The sequence below is a fragment of the Vitis riparia genome, chromosome 6 (genome assembly GCF_004353265.1).
Source record: "Vitis riparia cultivar Riparia Gloire de Montpellier isolate 1030 chromosome 6, EGFV_Vit.rip_1.0, whole genome shotgun sequence".
In the NCBI taxonomy this organism is placed as follows: Eukaryota; Viridiplantae; Streptophyta; class Magnoliopsida; order Vitales; family Vitaceae; genus Vitis; species Vitis riparia.
In genome coordinates, this window is record NC_048436.1 from 20871818 (window position 1) to 20884689 (window position 12872).

Genomic DNA, 12872 nt, shown 5'->3' on the forward strand with positions numbered 1-12872 from the left:
AATTCAAACCTAACGGTAGGTATAATTCTATTAGAATAAAGAAAAATTGCTTCACCATGGAGACATTTGTGAAATAAGGCAAGACTTTCCTAATTCGGGTTTAAAAAAGGTGAAGGCAAGGCAATGTGGGGGTACAACTGCGCCTAGTGCCATATAATCAAGGACAGTGGCCCTATAGGAAGGGCACAATGGTCTTTTTACCAAGTGGGTTGCCCCAAATTGTACAAAAACCTAGCTTAGTTCTAAAAATAGGCTTAGAGTTACGCTTGTTTCACCTTCGTGAATTCAGGGATTAATTGGGTAATAACGGAGGGACTTGAGGGGCAAAGTGGTAAAATTGCCGAAAAAGTATACTAAATCTTCTGGCTTCTATTACTTCTCATTGGTTGAATTCACAGAAGAGGAAAGAAAATGGTTTTTGGTTTGAGTTCCTCTCTCTTTTTCTTCTTCTTCTTCTCTCGCTTGCATCACCACCACCACCACTGTCACCACCAGCTTCTCTAGAGAGAGAAAGAGCAGGGATTTTTGTTGGGAAGAGGAGAGAGAGAAAATAGTGGGAGTCTGGGAGAGTGATTGGGTCTTGTGTTGTTGCTCTGTTCCTCTTTTGTGTTGTAATCCGGTGTTCTTCTTTTTATTTCATTTTTCTTCCACTGGTTATTGGGCTCGGTGATTCAGATTCAAGAACAGAAAATTGGGTTGTTGTCAGATTGGAGATTGTTGAGATCAAGTAGTGTAATTTCAAGAATTTTGAGCTGGGTTGTTCTCTTTTCTTCGTTTTGTTCCGTTTCAATCTGATATTGTTTTCGGGTGGCTGTTGTTGTGTTCTTGAGTTGGGTTACTCCAGATTCAGGTCTAGGGAATTGGGTCGTGCTCAGATTGGGAGTTCCGTGAAAATATGATTCTGGCTTGTGATGGAGACTTCATCTTCTCCTCTGTAATTCTCTGTTTATGAAGCTACTTTTTGGAGGAGTATTCTCAACTATAGATTTATTTGATGTCTTTTGTTAGATCCATATCGAGAAGGTGAAGTTTTTGCGTTGAATGCTTTGTGTATAGAACAAATTTTCCAGGAAAGTAAAAACTTTCTGCCCCAGCAAACAACAATTCTCAAAAGGAAAGACCCTTTTGTTTTCAAGCATAGGGAAAGAGAATTGGAGAACTGCATAGAAGTAATGGAGTCAAATCTTCAGCATCATCAGCATCAACAGCAGCAGATGAACTCCAGCTTGATGCGCTACAGATCTGCACCCAGCTCATACTTTTCCAATTTCATTGATGGAGAAGACTGTGAAGAGTTCCTACAGCACAGGCCTTCAAGTCCTGAAACTGAGAGAATTTTCTCTAGGTTCATGTCCAGTGGCGGGACAGAAGATTCATCTTCTCATACTGTTATGAATATGAGCCAGAATTCTCAGGCAATGGCGCCAGAATCAGTGGTAGCTGTGAGCCAGCAGAATCAGTTTATGGCGTCGATGAAGCACGGAGCGGAGGTTCTTCAGCAGCAGCAGCAGCAGAATGGTTATGCTTCTGGTTCGCAGATGATGTATCAGACTTCATCACCTATGCCACATCATAATTCAGCAGCTCCTGGTCCAGTGGAGAATTCTTACAGTGCGGTTTCTTCAATGGGGATGGATCAGTCGCAGCAGATGAAGATTGGTGGAGGCAACAATTCGAATCTTATTCGACATAGTAGCTCACCTGCAGGACTGTTCTCCCACCTAAATGTTGAAAATGGTATACTTTTTTTCATCTTCCTATAAGAATTTCATTCTTCTTTGTTGTGGAATCTTCTGTTTGGTTCTTGGGAAGCCTCACAGAAAAGAAAAGAAAAGAAAATTCCAGAGACAAGGAAGCCCTTGTTCCCATCTTTGTTTCTTAATCCTATATCCAAAGAGGGTTTAAATGCTTCATTTTTAATCTAAAAACTTGAATTGATTCTGAACATTTTGATTTCTCTTACAACAAAATCATTTACCAATTGAGTTCATACAGTCCTTGCAGTAGAGTAATTTGTCTTAGCTATGATCTTAGATTCAAACACTGAGTGGGAAAGTTCTGGTTTTGAAAATATTCGTATGTATGTAGGATAGTTTTCCTTTACCCTTCTGCAGCTTATACTCTTGCATGACAGTGGAGAGTGAGAATCTGTGAATGATACTGAATGATTCTTAGCAAATGACAGGCTATGCTATAATGAGAGGCACGGGAAATTTCGGGTCTGGAAGTGGGACTAATGGAGAACCATCTTTTTCTTCTGCAAGCAGATTGAAGGGTCAAATAAACTTCTCGTCAGGGCCACCTTCTTCCTCAGGCCTAATGACTCCCATCTCTGAAATGGGGAACAAAAGCATGGGAACAGGTAGTCCAGACAATGGAAGTTTTGGTGAAGGTCATAGTAACAATGGAGGTTTCATCACAGGCTTCCCAATAGGCTCTTGGGATGATTCTGCAATCATGTCTGAAAGTTTTAGTGGCTTAAAAAGAGTTAGAGATGATGAGGCAAAGACTTTTTCTGGTTTGAATGCATCTGAAGCTCAGGTAGCCTATTCAGCTAATTAGATTATCTTGTCTTTGAACATGTCTATGATCTGATCTGACCATAATCCCTGTTTGATCAGAAGGGCGAGCCTGCAAACGGCCCTCCTGTTTTGGCTCATCACTTGAGTTTGCCAACAAAGACTTCTGCAGATTTGACGACCATTGAAAAGTATTTGCAGTTCCAAGATTCTGTACCTTGTAAGATTCGAGCCAAACGGGGATGTGCCACTCATCCACGAAGCATCGCTGAGAGGGTAAAGATTGTTTGATTCCCAACCATTTCAATTCCTCACTGATGGCTGCATATGTGGAGAATATTGCTCTGATAGGAACCATGATTGGAAAAAGATTCAGTTCTTGGACTTGTCCCCAGTGTTAAAAAGCCTAAGCCTAAGCCTAATACTTGGTGTTGAATATGTTTTACATGATTTGTTTATGTGAATTGTTTTCAGGTGAGAAGAACCCGAATCAGCGAAAGGATGAGGAAACTACAAGAGCTTGTCCCTAACATGGACAAGGTAGAATCTTCACTTGCATTTCTTCTGAAAACTAGTCTGTATAAGCTCATGTTCCTGCTTTCCTTCTTAGCAGCAAACAAACACATCAGACATGTTAGATTTGGCTGTTGACTATATTAAAGACCTTCAGAAACAGGTCAAGGTATGTGACACAAAGAAAACCACACACTCCAAACAGTTCCTTGTTCATTCCTTCCTTCATTCATTCATTCATTCATTCTTAGTTGTTTCTATAAATTTCAGACCCTCTCAGATAATCGGGCAAAGTGTACGTGTTCAAACAAGCAGAAGCCATAGGACAAAAGGCCTGGTGAGCAACAAATGCTTCTGTACAGAACCACAAAGATTTGGGAAAGGGGAATGAAAGCAACACCCAATTCATCTTTTTCACTTTACCATGTGGGTGTGAAAGAGAAACCGAAAGAAGGCTGCTATAAAGTGTAAGATTTTAGACCCTATTGATCCCACGAACAAAGCTAACTGTATAGTAAATTTCCCAGGTTGAATGTAAACCAGTGATTTTCTAGTTGATGAGCCACAACCAACTTGGAGAAACCCTCATATTGTCTTTTTAGAGTCTGAAAGAGAGATTGAAGGAGATGGGTCTATATGTAGTTTAGCTAGCCTCCCTTGTATACTTTTTCTATATTTTCAAGTAAAGATGGATGTGATGAATGGTTGTCCCATTAAAGAGGGTGGGAAACATGTGGGGGCTACCATTTCTCCACAGGACTAATCGGTATGATTGGTATATTGAAGAAGATTGACTTGAGCAAATCAAAAAACCTCTCACTGAAATCAAAGCTCACTCCTATTACATAGACCCTAAGGGCAGCTGCATCACTTTCTCAAACTTTCTCTTCATCTCCGTGTCTTATTTCATACAAACTGCTGTACTTCTCATGCAAATTGCTTCATCTTTCAATGCATTAAGATGAAAAGAAACTTTCCAAAACCTTTTTCTATCTTTGGCAAAATTCAGATTTAAGACAAATTCAAATTTATTCAGACTTCAGATAAAAAGAATAGAATTCACCACCATGAAAAGAATTTTCCCTACTCTTTATTGGTTCATTGGAACTTTTGGGTTGATTGATGATTAAGGTTAAGCAATCAAACAATGAAGTGGGGGTTTTGGAAAATGGGGTTTTCAAATGGTGAAGTTTGTAACTTTGGTCTCACATTGTCCCCTAAATTTCAAAGGGGTGCCCTACAATTTCACATGTACCAGTTGTCTTGTGACTGGCTATATATGCCAAGAGCTTCAGTACATAGCATCACAATTGAACAGCTAACATCGATGTTATGAGTCTGGAATCTCTCAAATTGAAGTGACTTGAAAGGATCTTTAGATTCTCAAGTGTACATTGGAGTACTCTCACTTCTTTCATATTGCTAATTGAGCTCTCTTTTACAAGAATAGTATAAAACCTACCTATTTCAGGAGGGTCCATTTTATGTTTTCAATATTTGTCTTATTCTTTTAGCATAAGATTCAATCCACAAATATTTTTTATTCTATATAATTTTGCCAAAATAAAGAATATTTACCTATTACGAAGTGATGGTCATGTTTAAATAGACTAGAAAATAAACAATAAGTTCTTCAAAATGGTTTGACATTTCTAAATAATTATATAATATTATGTTAAATTATTAATTTTTTTTTAAATTTAAATAGTTACTAATTACTTGTCTTCTCCTATATAGATATTGTTTGAGAATGAATTGTTATAAATGGAAGTTGAATTTTACTAAAATTTTATCATATTCATAAAGGGTATTTATTTATTTGAGTGGTCACATCAAAGATAAATGTGATGTATCATAATGGTTAGAAAAAGAATAATATTTATGTAAGAGAGAATGTCTTGTACCAAGCTAATAATGTAAAAGATTAACATTTTGGGTTATTTAATTAAAAGGGTCTTTCAAAACCCAATTTTTGAAATTTAACCTCCCACCCTTTTTTGGTATCATTTGGACAAAAATGTCCTCGTCATTTTCTTGTAAAAATAACTTTTTCTTTTAAAACTTACATGTAAATACTTAAAATGGAAAAATGTATTTATGTCAAAAATTGATTACTTTTCCAGAAAAATTATGAGAAGGGTTAGATTTCTATTATTTCACCCCTTTTAATCAAATATTTCTAACATTTTTCACTAAATGGGAAAAAAGTTTGTATAAAGTTGAAGCCCATCAACAAACTTAAAATGCAGAGAAAGCAAAGAGAGAGGAATTGGGCAACTTTGGAGGTGAGATGCCTTTCTTGAAAAGAAGGTGTTGGTGAAGAGATGAGAGGAGATGAGAGGAGCACATATATTGCTGGAATGCAAATGGATGAAAAATCACTGTCCAGTTGAGCACAGAACCATTGGAAGTGAATCCCACCTCACACATGAAGTCATCATCCTCCTACAAGATGTTTTGTATTATGGAAATCCACAAGAACCCAATTCATTTTTGGGTCTTTCCTTTTTATTTTTTCCCAGTTCTCTTTCTTGGGGTAACGGGGATGTGGGTGTTTGTGGGGTCTTTAGGGTATCCACAGCTGTACTACTTGGGCACAGAACCTTCTCTTTTTCTAAGGGTTCATGTGGGGGACCTCCCCAGCTTCATGAACCTTCTCCCCACAGTGATGATGCTGATATTTTAATTCAAACCCACATTTATGGAAGCTCAAAAATGATTCTTCCTTCTAAATTTTCACCTTTTTAGTTGTTGTTGATAATGCATGGGGGTCTGGGGTAGTGTTTCAATGATATTGTTTTTGAATCACATTTTCTTTTCCCCTATAGAGACAGTGATATTTGTATGGAGGAGAGAGTAGGAGTACCAAATCTTTTAATTCACCCCCTGGAAGCCATTACACACCCCAACTGCACAGACAACAGGTGTAGTCATTGTCATGGCTTAAAGCGGCCTGCAATCAAAGTGGAGGTCAAGGTTGGTTTGGTACCCTTTCCAAACCAAGGACATGGCAGTGGTGGGGTGGTGAAAATGGGAGTTTCTAGTCACAGTATCCCTTTTGGGCCAAATCAAAACATACCATGTTTTTTGAAACGTATGCTTAATATAGTTTGTATTATGTTATATAATTATTATTTTAAAAAAATCAAGTTAAAGCCATATTTTTAAAATGTGATTAGTAATAACAAAGAAATTAGATTTAAAAACTACAAGTTTTAGAGTGTGTTTGGTGATTATTTTAGAGTGTTTTTTGGATTTTTTAACATTAATTTTTTTTTTCAAGTATTACAAATATTAGAAACACTTCCTAAAATTATTATCAAACACACTCTTAAAGTACTTTTAGAATTGATTTAAAAAAATGTTTATAATATTTATAACATTTGAATGATAAAAAATTTCAAATATTAGAAAAATTAAAAGTGTTTCCTAGAATTACTGTCAAATGGGCTCTTAGAGTGCATTTAAGAGTGATTCTAAAAAACGTTCCTAGCATTTCTAATACTTGAATGATAAAAAATTTCAAGTATTAAAAAAAATAAAAGCATTTCCTAAAATCACTACCAAATAGGCTTTTAGTATTATTTAAGAAACCATAACTATAACTTTAGAATAAATTTAAAATCATATTTTTTTAATACTAAAACTGATTTCTTAAATTTTTAAAAGTATTTTATAATTTTATCAAACTCATATGTTTTTTCAAAAACACTTTTTATGATAAAAGAATTTCTTAAAACCTTTGTCCAATAGATTTTGTACAGGTAATTATGTTAAAAACATTGCATGAGAAAATACTTTCGTTAAAAATAATTTGAATAGAAAAACTCTCAAACACACTCAAAATTAATTCAATCCAACTTTATCCATATATCCTAGCCTTGTTTTCAATATGTAGGAATAAGATTAAGAGGGTGTTTGATAAAACTTGATAATTATTACTTAATGATTTAAGTTTTAAATTATACTTAAGTTATTAATTTAAAACTTATTACTTAATTCTTACTGTAAATATTAAAGTTGTTTGATAAAATTAATTTAAAACTTATTCTAAATCATCAAATTGACATTTTTATTCTCATAAATTATAACTAGGGTAAAGGAGGACGACTAATAGTGGAAGTCGTAAAATAATAAAGAAGATGATGGAGGTAATTAAGCAAATGAAGGAAAAAATGTAAAATAAATATGCATACTTAATGATAAATTAATTGTTTTTGCTTCTTATTTAAAGTTTTTTTTTTTATTTTAAATCATTTAATTAAGTGATTTTTATTAAACATATTTAATTTATTTAGTGACTTAAATTAAACTATTAAATCACTTTAAGTTATTAAGTTAATTTACCAAATATTTACTAAATCGACCTCAAATTTAAAACATCTCTTAACAAAGTCAGATTTAAGAATGTGATATCCCAATTATTTAAATTAATTATCATCTCGTTCAAAAATAGACAAATGGAGCAGTTCTCCATTTTTAAACAAATTTTAAATGTTTATTACTTATTTTTAGTGCAAATAACTTTTTTTATGTGTATTAAAAAAAGAAAAAATAAAAGGAAAATATAAAATAAATTATTTTTTATTTAAATATATATATATATATATAAAATGAGAGTGAATTAGAGAGTAAAGTGCGAAAAAACCCGTCTTATTATCATCCCATACCAAATCATATTAAATTTATGTTAAAACCTTTAATAATTCGAGTTACACTCGGGTTGTTCGCAAACTCGACCCATCCCGTTAAATTGCTTCCGTGCCCAAAGTTTTGGGCTAGCACCTAACTAGGCTTGACCTGGCCCAATAAGAGCCCAATCAGATCATCATAGGGCCAGCCTTCATTTTACCATAAATCGAGTTCCCAAATCCAATCCTTCACAAAATCTTTGAAAATTCTACAAAAAACTAAAAAAGGAATTGTATATAAAATATATTAATTTCAAATTGCTGATTTTATACAATAGGTAAGACTTAACGGCTAATAAGATGAATCCAAATATGATAAGTACACGTGGCAAAATCTCAATGGTGGTATAACGTTCAATTTCCCTCCCAAATCAAACAAATTTGAAATACAAATACAGGAGGGAGAGATTTACGACGGGGGGCTACAATCACGCTCCTCTCTTGTCGCAAATGGAAGAAGACGACTTCGGCTTGGCTCCTACAGCGCCGGCTCCCGCTCTCGTCTCGCTGTTGCCGTTTTCTCCTTCTGTCTCCCCCTCCCCCCGCCGCCTCTCCAGCAACTTCACTCAGCCCAGCCGCCCTGTCCGGGCGGCGCGGCAGCTCGCCTGGGTGGACCTCCGGGGACGCCTCGTTGGCGCCGAGGAATGCAGCTCGGCTCGAGCCATTGGCAGCGGCTTGAGACGGGAGGAGGCCGTGGCTTGGGAGCTGTTCAGCCCCATTCACCGCATCCTCATTGTCGCCGTAATCGCCGTCGCCGCCGCTGAGTCGAAGAAGAATCATAAGATAATGCAGCTCAATAAGTCCGTACAGACCAGGGTTAGTTATTGTTGTTTGTTTTAATAAATGAGTATATTTTTGCCTAAATATGCACTTTAAGATTCTATTTTAATGATTAGGGCTTGTTTTTCGTTCCACATTTTCAGCTTTGATATTAAGTTTTTAATAATTAATTGCGTTATTTCAATAATTGATTCTTCTTTAATGTTAATTGATGATACCCTAGCTTCATAGATTAGGGTTTCGCTTGACAGCTTATTTCCTTTCTGATTTTTCTTCAATCGATTTTGCTTCCCAATTGCTGAGATTATTTTAATCAATTAATTTTTTTCTATGTATAGTTTCCTATATTTATTTGAGGTTTTGACATTAATTTATCATTTGGGAGAAGACATTCTAAATTTTTCAATTGGAAATTTCTCTAAATTCAAGTATTTTATATCTATGCAATTGATAAGAAGAAGCTCCAAAATTAAATTGAAATTTTCTATATTCATGAATAATTTATTTTAAATTTAACCATCAAAGATTTTTAAGTCCATCCAAGTGATTGTTTGTGTGAAAAGTAATTCTCGGGAAAATTTAAAATCTATGCAAGTGACCATATGTGTGAAGCACCAGTTGTGGTATATCTAATTCTATCTTCTCTCCAAATGCTTCATTTCAGGACCAGGTGCTGTTAAGTATGCAGCAGAAGCTTGATAGTCTATGTGAGCAGGTGAATAGCATTAAGGATCAGCCTGATATGTTGCTCATCAAGAATGTACTACTGCCATCAAGTGAAGTTTTTGCCTCTGATAAACTCAAACTTGTTGGTTGTGGCTGTCGGCTATGTGATCAACATCTGGGTCTTTCAAATGATTTGATGGTGAGAAATCTAATTATGTTGTTGCAAAATTGGGTTCTTTATCTTACGTTGGGGGTTTCGGTAATGGTAGCCGTGAGTTCAGTTTTGATTGTTTGACTAAAAACCCGAATCCTGTCTGATGTCAGGATAACTTGGTTAGCAAAACATCAAGTGAGGATGAGATATTTAAGTATAAAATGGAGGCAGAACAGGAGGAGCGCCGAATGTCCGATTTGTCTTGGATTTCCAGTGTCACATCTTCCATAGAAATTCAGGTATTTTTTTTAGCTTTTTGATTTCCCATAAACATTTGCATTTTACATGGTGTTACATGACCATCAAGGTTGATTTTTTCAGTGATGTTTAATGTTTTCAGTTCTTGAATCTGACAAAATTGAAATCTTGAGTTAAGCCAAAGGAATAGTTTCTTGTTTGGATTATCCACATTTGCATTCTTCCTTGTTAAGCACTTCTTCCCTCCAAGAAATCCATTACATAGTGTTAATGGAACAAAACCTACCAAAGCTTTAATATTTTGGAATTTGCATAAAGGCCTAGGAGTGAATGGTCAAAACCACACATGGCCCCTGGAGGGGTATGTTGGTCTCAAAGTTCTTGCTCTTGTTGGATTGGAATTAAGTGTCTTGCTAATGTGTATAAATTTTTTTCCCCTGCTGCTTCCTTTCTCTTTAGATGTTGTCTTGGTTCGGTTTGGAGCTTGAGAGTTTGTTCGGATGAGTTCTGTTTTGGTGTAAAACTTTAATTGGTGTGGCATTTTGCCTCGATCGGTTAGCTTTAATGAGCACTAATTTTATATCGAATTTACTGCCCCTGCAGTAGCCATGGAGAGTCTTTTACATAATTGGTAATTATGGAGACAATTTCAGTTCCTTGCTCTTCGCATTACATATTTTTTCCTGGATTGACCTTATGAAGTCTTAGGTTGGTGCTGCGAACTTTTTTGGTCTTCCCGGGAATACCTATTGCTTTTTAGTTTTCTGATTACTCCTAAGTTTGGGATCAAATCTTGTGTCAAGACTCATCACCACTGGTGAAGGAAATGTATTCTTTCTTGTTCATACTTGGTTAGATTTGCAGCAACGTTTAGAAGGAAACAGGCACACAAAGAACACTTCTTCCTGTGGTAGTACCTCAGAATTCAACAACCTACTGAGGCAGTGGTTGAACAAGAAAGAACCATTAAAATGATAATGAATTGTTAATGGCCAGATGAAGTTTCTGTTTTTTGGTAATATCATGTGTTGTATAATTGTAGAGCACCTCAGAGCAAGATATCTGCAACCTCAAGAGGCAGTGTGAAGAAAGGGATGCCACCATAAAGGAGCTATCTGCTTTTGTCCACTCATCTAACATTGCTGGTTCCAAGGTACTATTCTACTATGTATCATTTGCATTTTGTCTTTTCCAAGTTTTTATTATTAATCTGAACTGCATTTTCCCTCGTAACAGAGGATTTCAGAGTTGGAAGACATCATAAGGAGGAAGAACTCGACGATTATTAAACTTAAGAAGGACTTGGTAACTCTAGAACAAAAGGTGCGAGCATGTTGCATTAGCTTGTGTGATAATTATATATTTAATGTGATTTTCTGATGACTCTCAATTAAGAAAACTTTCAGAATTTGAAATTTGGTGTTAGGAATGATGGGGTTAATAGTATTCTTTTGATTCTTGTCATTCCTTGTTCCTGTAGCTGTTTTCCCTTGTATTTACATGATTGAAACAATCATCCCAATTTTTTGATGTGGACTTGCATGTTGAGAAAAAAGGCATTTGCTGTCATTTTGCAACTATCCCAAAGATTAAGGTTATGTTTGGTTCCCGGAAAATACTAAGGAAAGAAAAAAAATGTAAAGGAAAATGATTTTTTTATGTTTGGTTCTCCTATGAAAAACATCAAAGAAAATCAAATATGATTAAAATTAATTAAAAACTTATGTATTTTTAAATTATTTAATCTTTATATTGATGAGTTAAAATAAATAAAATGAGTTTGAAGTAACAAAAAAAATAATTTATTAACTTTTAATCTATTTTTTTATTTTCCTTCACTTTTTCTTTCCTTCTGATTTTCCTTTGTATTTTCTTTCCCTTGCATTTTCCTTCAAATTTTCTGGGAACCAAACATAGCCTAAAGAAAATCACCTACAAAAGAAAGCTAGCAAATGATTTGTGGATAATTCAAGAAATTTTCATGTGTGATAATTGATCTGTCTTGACAATTTGATCACACCATTTTGAACTTATGTACAGAATTACTAAATAATTTTGCAGGTGGTTCAACTTAGTAGACTTCGGCGACCCTCTTTTTCTGCCACAAGCCCAAAATCTAAGCAAATCCCACTTTTGGCAGATAACCTTCTTTATGATATGGATAGTACTACTAGCCCTTCTTCCTCCTCAGATTCAGATTGTGCTCCAGAGAATAGTAGACAACCTCCTGTTGCTAAAATTCAGGAAATCCCAGCTCAGAATAGTGACTTTGTTTCCAGAAGAATCCAGAAATCAGCACGGGCAAAAACATCAGGTTCCTTGGTGATGCCAACCGACTGGCATACAAAGTCCCGTCCATCAAGTCCTCTTCAAGAAAAAACGATGAATCAGACATCTGATGCAGTTTCTTCTTTTAAGCCAAAACAGTTGTTACCACCTAATGGAGGTGTCACAAAGAGTAGAAGGCGAGCTCAAATCAGATCCAATGATGTGGTACCACAGAAGAAATGGGTTTAGTAAGTATCCTTAATGATGCCATCACAACAATGTTCTAAATTTATTTTTCAAAAGGAATTTCCATAAACTTAACTCTGAAAGTTGTTGACATTTCCCTGATTATGCACGAGCAACTTTTAATCATTATTACAGGGAATGGTTTAATAATTGATATATAGTGTTCTTATGATATGGCTCTGGTTTTTCTGCTATTTGTAGGTGAAGGGACAACTTCTAACATGTAGAAGTGGATTCATGGTACCAAAAACTCGCTGCAAATCCCGCCTTCTCTTTGCCAAAAGGTTGTGCTGGAAAGGCATGGGCATGCCCCATAACATATTTATAGGTGAAGAGCATTTTATTCAGGTGGTATTGTTGTTCTTGTTGTTGACCTTAAACAATTTCAGAACTACAATACTCTGATCCAGGTAGATTCTATGGTAGTATTGCTATTTAAGATGAACAATTTCTGAGAATAAATCTTGTCTTTTGATATAACATTACTATTTAAAATAGTATAATCTCTCTGAACAAATCTTCTTTTAATTTCACCATTGATGTGGCATCATCTAGAAATGGAATGGTTGAGAAGCCTCTAAACTCAACCATGGATGCTAGAGAACATGTATGATCTTAACTTTTAGCAGCTATGTTTTGAGGTCTGCTTACTTCTACTGGTTTTTTTGTTTTTTTTAAATAAATAAATAAATATTTTTGGAAAATATGTTATATCATGATGATATAGGAATCAAAGGAGTGGTCTGGTCTTCCATGTCTTATGGTCAAGGTATCAAT

General features: G+C 35.2%; 2 protein-coding genes across 2 annotated transcripts; both read left to right on the forward strand.

The window, feature by feature from the left end:
- Nucleotides 1-477: 477 nt before the first annotated feature.
- Nucleotides 478-3836, forward strand: LOC117916766 (transcription factor bHLH130-like). The gene is made up of 6 exons (XM_034832937.1): nucleotides 478-1737; nucleotides 2186-2541; nucleotides 2622-2795; nucleotides 2994-3059; nucleotides 3133-3201; nucleotides 3303-3836. Exons 1-6 carry the CDS (start codon nucleotides 1173-1175, stop codon nucleotides 3354-3356), a joined length of 1284 nt encoding a protein of 427 aa, XP_034688828.1. The 5' UTR covers nucleotides 478-1172; the 3' UTR covers nucleotides 3357-3836.
- A 4305-nt stretch (nucleotides 3837-8141) lies between these two features.
- On the forward strand, nucleotides 8142-12623 carry LOC117915824. Its single transcript, XM_034831527.1, has 7 exons — nucleotides 8142-8539; nucleotides 9168-9368; nucleotides 9494-9622; nucleotides 10624-10734; nucleotides 10818-10904; nucleotides 11643-12097; nucleotides 12297-12623. Coding segments are annotated over exons 1-7 (1350 nt in total). The 5' UTR covers nucleotides 8142-8173; the 3' UTR covers nucleotides 12298-12623.
- Nucleotides 12624-12872: the final 249 nt, after the last annotated feature.